General features: G+C 33.5%; 1 protein-coding gene across 1 annotated transcript in view; it reads right to left on the bottom strand.

Moving 5' to 3' along the window:
• Positions 1–1428: 1428 nt before the first annotated feature.
• The window catches only part of LOC148312019 (B-cell receptor CD22-like), a 571734-nt gene continuing 564615 nt past the window's right edge, over positions 1429–8547 (bottom strand). Inside the window, exons 13-15 of the mRNA XM_088277952.1 lie at positions 6051–6224; positions 2357–2527; positions 1429–1481 (exon numbers count right to left, since the gene is read on the bottom strand). Coding sequence (XP_088134078.1) covers positions 1429–1481; positions 2357–2527; positions 6051–6224 — 398 coding nt within the window. The remainder of the gene's footprint in view (positions 1482–2356; positions 2528–6050; positions 6225–8547) is intronic.

Below are 8547 nucleotides of genomic sequence, written 5' to 3'. Positions count from 1 at the left end.
TGTTTTTTTTTGGAAATACGGTGGCGATTGAGTCTTGACGCATAAAATATGTGTTTCCTATAAAAGGCCTAACGACCCCCTATTAATCTTCTATAAGCCGTGTTAGATTGGGGAACTTACGTGTCCGGGATATATATGGAACGCCATTAAGAATATTGCAATAAACAGTATATTATTTTGCACAGTTATAAATTATCCCTTATGAACTATGCGCCACCCGATAAAACATTTATGCCTTTTGTAAGAAGTCATTTAAGTTCATTTCTTGAATGTTTTTCGCATTTACTTTGGCACATTTAATAAACTTTATAAAATAAAACAACTTTGTTATAACCACTTTTTTTGGTACACTTTGTCCAACCGGTTTCAACTAGAACCTTGTCATTATCAGGGTTTATGTACTAAATTCTAAAACATTTAAATACTCATAGTTACTTACCCTTTCCTTACCAAAAACTTCCACGCACTCCGTAAACCATTTTTGTTTTGTTAAAAACAACATTTATGAGTTTATAAAATATATTTTTAAAATTTTTTAAATTGTATTTTCATATGGGGTACGGAGGGCGTGGAAGTTTTTGGTAAGGGAAGGGCAATTAACTATGAGTATTTAAATGTTTCAGAATAAAGCACAAAAACCCTGATGATGACAAGGTTCTTGCCGAAACCGGTTGGAAAAAGTGTACAAATAAAAAGTGGTTAAAAAAAGTTGTTTTATTTCATAAACTTCATTAAAGTTAAGCTAAACTAAAAAAGAGACTAAAATACAATATGCTGATTTTTATAAATAATTTTTGTAACGATAAATTACACAGATATTTTAAGGATAAAATAGTTTTAAACAAAGATTTTCATGAACATATTACTCGAAATAAGGATAAAATCAGACGGAAAAAAACCGAGTCGCAAAATTGTTTAATGAATAAAAAAAAACCCTTATCCGCACCCAATGGTGCATAGGGCACTGCGTCATATAAACGCAGTGTTATCTTGATCGTTTACACATGAAGGAAAGGTGATCAGCCTTCCGCTTCAGGTACCAGTCCAGGGTAATATTGAATAAATAATACAGTGAAAAAATCACTTATATAAATAAAAAATATAAGTTTAATGAATAAGGGTTTGAAAATGTATGATGAGATGCCTGAATGTATGAAGAATGGAAAGAGTCAGAGAGAATTTAAAAATAAATGTTTTGTTTACAGTAAGAAGATGTAAATATATATTTATGATGTAAATTAAGCGTAAATATTAGTAGAAAAAACGTTTGATTCGCGTGTATTGACAGGTCGAGTACCACTAACGCCATCTATGAATTTATCAAGTCAAGACTAAGAACCACAGCTCAAGGGCGATGAGGAGCATTAGTTCAAATAAGATGGGCATGATGGCGTGATTCCTAGTATTTTTTTTCGATGGGGGGCCGCATTAGCAGCAGGGGGCCGCATTAGCAGCAGGGGGCCGCATTACCACCTTCTCCTCTATTAATATAAGCTAACTAAAGAAAAAAAACTTGCAATGTACAATGGAGTCCTGGCTCCAACACTAATGATCGGTCGTGAAGCGTGGAGTTGGGAAAAGAAGGAAGTAAGTGAACTGAATGCAATCGAAATGCGAACAAGAGACGATATGCTGCAAAACTATGTAAGAATGAGATAAGCATTTCCGATAAAATTAAGAAAGGTGAAAGATTTTTTCAATCCAAATTCATTCAATATTACCCTGGACTGGTACCAGAAGCACAGGGTTGATCACCTTTCCTTCGTGAATTTAATGATAAAGATAACACTACTTCTATACGATGCAGTGCCCTATACACCATTGGGTGCGGATAAGGGTTAGAAGTATTGAGATGGTTTGGGCATCTGAATTGAATAAGTGAAGAAATAATAGTAAATCAGATTTATTAGGCGAATGTAGTCGGAAATAGAAGCAGAAGAAAACTTGGGATTATCTAGTATTTCAAACACTTTCAGTTATCTATGAAGAGATATATTTATTTATTAAAACTTCATGTACCGAAAATAAATAAGCACATTGGCGGGCTTATTGCTAAAAAGCAATATCTTCCAACCAACCAAATCAATAGATGAATGTGCAAGAGGCGAAGATCGTTTGCAAAGACAGATTGGTCTTTGAAAAATGATAAATTTTTTTATTCTAATACCTACAGAACATGACATATTTCATTATCGTAAGAGAACTTGTTCCAGATTTAGAGCCAGTTTAGTTATTTATTGTATGTAACAAATTAAACGAATTTGTTCAAAGAAAATGATCGGCAATGTTCGACAAAAAAATTACATAACGATTTGTAAAAACTTAATATTCAAATCATATTTTAATAAGTTCTTACCTGTTCTTCTCTCGGCGTCGTTAAAGGCAATGTTCTCTAATATGATGCTGTCGGATACGCCCTTCTGGTTTCGGGCGTACAGCACAATGTTCAAGGTGGCAGCGCCCCCCGCTTGCTCCGTGCCCTCGGTGGGCCAAAGCTCAGAAAGCTCCACGCGGAAAAAGGCCAAATCTAGAGGGGACATAGGGACTATATTAGTGTACGCTTCATAACATTTTGAAGAAAAATAGTACAAGTATTGTAGATGTATTTATTTAAAGAAGAACAAATCATCATCATCATCATCATCATCATCAACTTCATCAACTTCATCATCATCATCATCATCATCATCATCATCATCATCAACGTCATCATCTCATCATAATCATCATATTCATCATAATCATCATCATCGTTATCATTATCACCATCGTCATCACCATCACCATCATCATCATCGTCATCAACATCATCATCATCATCATCAGCATCTTCAATATCATTTATCATCGACGTCGTCGTCATTATCATCATCATGATCATTATAACAAATTTCCTCAACTAATAGCGTCACAATCAGCCATACTTCTAAATCTATTGAATTACTACCCACATGTTAAATGTATCCAAGACAGACAAGTTGCGAGAATGCATGCAATATGGATGTTTAAAAATGGGCAGAATGGTGAACGTTACACAAGTGTGTAAAGAGATCACTTGAGCCAGCCAAATTCCAGGTCGTAAGCCCTGGGATGCTCAGACTTCCATCATCTTTCATATAAAGATGAACGTTAGACATTTCAAATCAAGTAGAGACACATATTAAAAAAAAAAAAAACATAAATCACATACTCGTATATAATATTCCCGATGAGTAATTTCCATGACTAATTTTGTGACACGGGATTAAGGTTGACAAGATTGAAATACAAATAAGAAAACACAGGGCAAAATGTAACATATAAACCAATAAAAGGTTTAGTAAATAGGCATATAGAAAAAAATATAAGGTAAGACGCATGTTTAAAGGAAACAAATCGCTCACTCCTTTCAACAACGTCGTATATCAAAAAACTTGATTTTTCAGGAGATAATTTTTAAAGTTTAAAAATAAAATAAAATGTATTATAAATAAAATCAAGCCACTTATTGAACTTTTTATTGTGCAACGGATTTTTTTAGGTAAAACTTGAATGTTTTTTCTCAATTTGAAATATATATAGTAAATTTAAAAAAATAATTAAACAAAACCTTTTCTTCAAAATGCAAAAACAACACTTTCTGCCCTATAGCGGGTAAATATTAAGTTAAAAATACGCCATTTTTGCTGGGATATAGTAGGTACATTTTCTGGACATTCTGAAAACATGCACAACTGAATTTTTGATTTCTGACGTTGTTGAAAAGAGTGAGCGAAATGAGAAAATATAATAATATTGTCTCACTTCTTTCCTTTAAACATGCTTCTTTTGCGCTGATCTATTGCTTACAACATTTTGAGTGTGTCCAAATACTTGTTCACAAAATCTGGATTAGCTCTTGATGATCTTGGATCTTTTGCTTGATTAGTTAATCACTCAAAAGTATTAACGCAACAGAGCTCTGAATATCAGGATTTCAGACTACTAACTTTGTACATATTTCCGTAGTGACAATTGTGAAAAAATGGGGAAATCTGAATAATTTAATAGTGAAAGTGATGTCTTAATCGAATAGAGCTGTGAGGATTATGGTGGCTGTAGCAAGCATAATAATATCAGAATATTAACATCTTAATGTCGCTTGACATGGACCTTCTTCGGCGTCAACGAGGGTGTGAATAACAGATTCAAAATGGACCAACTTGGCGTCTTCAGCATCTCGCAGGCTCGTAATGATAATTATTATCTAATAATACATACATCAATCCAATAACATTAAGCTGACATTACATGTCACATCAATGGCCTTCTGAATTTTATTGCGTATTTAAGAATCTGAGAAGAAATCCGATCTCTTAGACGAATGTACGGCAAAAGAATGTATGTTGAGACGGTTTGTAATATAAATATATATAAATATGTATTAATATATATATATATATATATATATATATATATATATATATATATATATATATATATATATATATATATATATATATATATATATATATATATATATATATATATATATATATATATATATATATATATATATATATATATATATATATATATGTTTTTACATCAGCGGTTAAGTATGTAAGACACAGATACATAATAATTCGATTGCTTTGCAGATTTCAAAAAGCGTAAGAGGTTCAAACATAATGTTTAAAAAAATCTATTTTTATTTAGATAAGGGAAAAATTGACTTTACTTGCCACCCGCAGATATAGGGTCCGCCATCTAAAGTTTTTTTTTTCAACTAGTGCTTATTTCGTGAATGGTAACACTTAGCTCATGTCTGATTTGACAGATAATTAGTTTTATCCTTCCGCTAAGCGAATATGGTTGTGTATACGCTTGAACAACGCTGGGAAATATTGCGACATTCGACTTACAGAAGATGCCGATTTTGCCAAAAAAATCATCTTTTCGGATGAAGCTCATTTTGATCTTGGCGGGTATGTAAACAAGCAAAATTGTCGTATTTGGTGCACAAAAAACCCGCACGCATACATTGAAAAGCCGGTACACCCAAAACGAGTCACTGTTTGGTGCGGATTTTGGTCCAGAGGCATAATTGGGCCATTTTTCTTTGAAAATGAGCAAGGAGTGGCCGTTAGTCAATGGCGATCGTTATCGGGCCATGTTGAACGGATTTTTGTTCACAAAAATTGAAGAGGAGGATATTGGCAACATTTGGTTTCAACAGGACGGCGCTACGTGCCACACAGCCGAAGCTACACTCGATGTTTTGCGCCCCATTTTCAAAAAAAAAATGTTATTTGGCGGACCCTTTACAATGATTGGTTTAGAAAATGAAAAACTGAAATACCCTATCCATTGTTTATTCTTATCAGTTCTTACAGGGTTTCGAGGAAGGACGAAAATGGTGATCGCATGTCATAGCCAACACAAAGGATTTTCCATGGACTGTTGGTATTACTCCGGATATTTTCTTTTTTACCCGAACTTTATTTAATAATATAACCACTGTTCTTTGAGGTTTGGCATATTTCATAAAGGAAATTATGGAAATCCTGAGAGCCGAAGAATGTCTGAGAATAAAGCGGATATATTTTTTACAACAAAAATATGTATTCACAAATATTGTATTATCACTAAAATATGTACGGTTATTATTATAAAAATATACTCAAAGCCGAAACTAAATGAAATGCGAATATAAACAATTCTATTAAAATAATTATTTAAACTCACAATAAATATTGTTCATTTATTGTTTCGGCATTCATTTTGTGGTAAGGCATTAAATTTTAAATAAAAAAAACTTGTTTTTTTACCAACTTAAGTGGTAAACAAGTGTTATATTTTGTATTTTAAAAGCATTGTAAACTTTGTATTATACAACTTTAATAACACTAAATCGTGACTATCGGTTTCGGAATAATCATTCCATCATCAGGTCATTAAAATAAAATTACAGAGATATTTTTTTCCATTTGCGTAAAGTAGGGTCTTGCAGTGCAAAGCAGAATTGGCAACTAGACCACTGGCAAGGCAGACCTACTCAACGGTAGTCAAAAATGATTATTTAAAATCACCTGAGCTGGGTGCTGTGAGGTTGAGTCTCCGCCTCTTAGTGCGCGCGTCCACTGCCTCCAGTACGAAAGTTTGCGCGAGACCTCCGTCGTGTCCGGCTACGCAGCGGACTTCCAACGCGTCGCTTGTGTTTGCGGCCCCTCGTAAGGTACAGTTTCTAAGCGGAGACGGTTTAGCTGAAATAAAAAAAGTCATATAAATATACAGCTGCGGCGACTTGCCAATCAATCATGAGTACCAACTCGTCGAGTACCTAGACGAGTTATTTTTGCATCAGAAAGGTATCGTTTAATTTTTTTTTTAAATATCCTCAATATTTTTCAAATGGAGACGAAACAAACAGGTTTTACTTAATAAGATCTGTTGCATACTAAAAATTTCAACAAGTGGCTTGATATTTATTTTTAATACATTTTATTAAATTTTTGAACTTTAAAAACGATATCTTGATTTTTTTAAAAATATTTGACGTTCTTGAAAGGAGTGAGCGATATGTTTTCTAAGTGGTTTTTGATCACTTCACTTTCAAAATCTGAAAATTGAAAGGCTTCAGAATGAGCAGGTCCAATATTTTTACCATCAAAACATACAATGGTAGAAGCAATTATTATTGGGTAAACCACATTAAAAAAAAATAAATAAAAAATATATGGGATAATCGAGGTTCTACTGTAATGTAAAACGTGTGTAAATGTAATATAATAAGTGTGTAAGTTCCACTAATAAATGCCAGAAGAAATCTCAAATCTTAGAATAAAATACGGGTCAAAAATATTTTTTTATGGAATTTAATTCAATTTCGCAGTGAAATAAATTATTCAATGAATTCGAACTGCCTTGTGGAGGACGATTTTTACAATGCCTTCTAGATATTTACTTTAATAAAATTCGGAACAACGTAATTAGTTCCTATTGTGATTGTGTCGATTTCTTGATGACCCCTAAATCATATTGTTGGCTTACGTCGCTTAATTTTTTAAAAAACATAACGAGGGTAGTTTATTAAAAAAATGTTTAAAAAAAAAAAAATTACAATTACGCTTATAAAAATAAATAATCAATAAGTGAATTTTATTCAAAATCTGGAAAAACCGGGGTGTTCGTAAAAACACGAAGACAAAGCTTGTCAAGAGATTAGTTCACTCCATTTTTCTCTATGCTGCTAAAACATGGCTGGAATGACTGGTTGCGATTGCTATCTTAGGGAAGAAGAGAGGGAGAGGAAGATCCCCACACGATGGACCGATCAAGTTAAGGCAGCAGCAGGCACCTCGATGGTTAGAGAGCGACGTGCAGCGCAGTCAAGAGAGAACTGGAGAAGAGTCATTGCTTCCACAAGAGTGTGACTCTCAGTAATGAAGAGTAATACGGCGAAGAGGAAAGTAGACTTATTTTAAATGAGTCGTTAATTAACTCTATTATTGTGTTTGGCATACATCAACTTTAATTTTCTACATGCATTGTGAAGAGATTTACGAAATACGGTTTACGGACAACGGGAGGCTTGACGTTGGAAAAATCAAATCACTGCAAATTTTAATACAGAAGGCTCTGCATTTTTATTTGCATGTGAAACCAACTAACTGATGGAAATTGGTGTAACTTGAATTTTCTCTATGCGAATTTTGATTCATTGAATGCGGATATGGGTATTCCTAATAACCAATTAGTTCGGTTATATTGTCAGTAAGCGACGTGTTGTCATTTTAACGAATTAAAATTCGGTATGAGAAAAATATACCAAAAAATATAAAATTGTGAATTATTTATTAATTGATTTTAACGCTCCCTTTATTCGTATATCTGTATTATTAGATAACAGGTATACTTTGTCCGCCTTCGGAGCGTAATTAATGGTCAGCGCGCTCGGCTACCGTTCTGGAGGTCCCGAGTTCGATTCCCAGGGGGAGTCAAAAAAATATTTGTAATATTTTCACCATAATATCTATTCAATATTATCCTGGACTGGTACCTGAAGCGGAGGGCTAATCACCTTTCCTACTTGTGTTAACGATCAAGATGACACTGCGTTTATATGATGCAGTGCCCTATGTACCATTGTGGTGCGGATAAGGGTTTGAAGAATACTTTGATGAGGATCACTTTATTTTTAGTCTCGTATTAAAAATAATAGAAACGATGAAATTTGTAGCGGTTTGTGGTCAGCTTGTGCAGCAGCTTAAATGGCCCTCCTGAACGTTTTACGTTTTGTTAGTTGGTCACTTTCTCCTGTACGACTACGATATTAGAATATATGCGTGCCTTTTATTGATTTTATTTAATCAGACTGAGCAACAGGAACGCGTGGCCGAATACAGCTTGTAATGTTTAATTTGATAAAAAAACTCTTGTATAATTTAATTAATTTACTGAAAGATTTAAAAAGATGGTTGAGTATTGAAATTCCGCCGGATAACGCTCTCATCAAATTGAAATAATGCATTTCTTGTGTAACGTCTAGAGAGAACTAAACTCTAATCCCAAAAGCTATGATATTTG

This window comes from Brachycentrus maculatus, unplaced genomic scaffold (assembly GCF_059751285.1).
Source record: "Brachycentrus maculatus isolate JH-2025_06_01 unplaced genomic scaffold, ASM5975128v1 h1tg000050l, whole genome shotgun sequence".
Classification (NCBI taxonomy): domain Eukaryota; kingdom Metazoa; phylum Arthropoda; class Insecta; order Trichoptera; family Brachycentridae; genus Brachycentrus; species Brachycentrus maculatus.
This window is presented reverse-complemented; position numbering and strand designations above follow the sequence as displayed.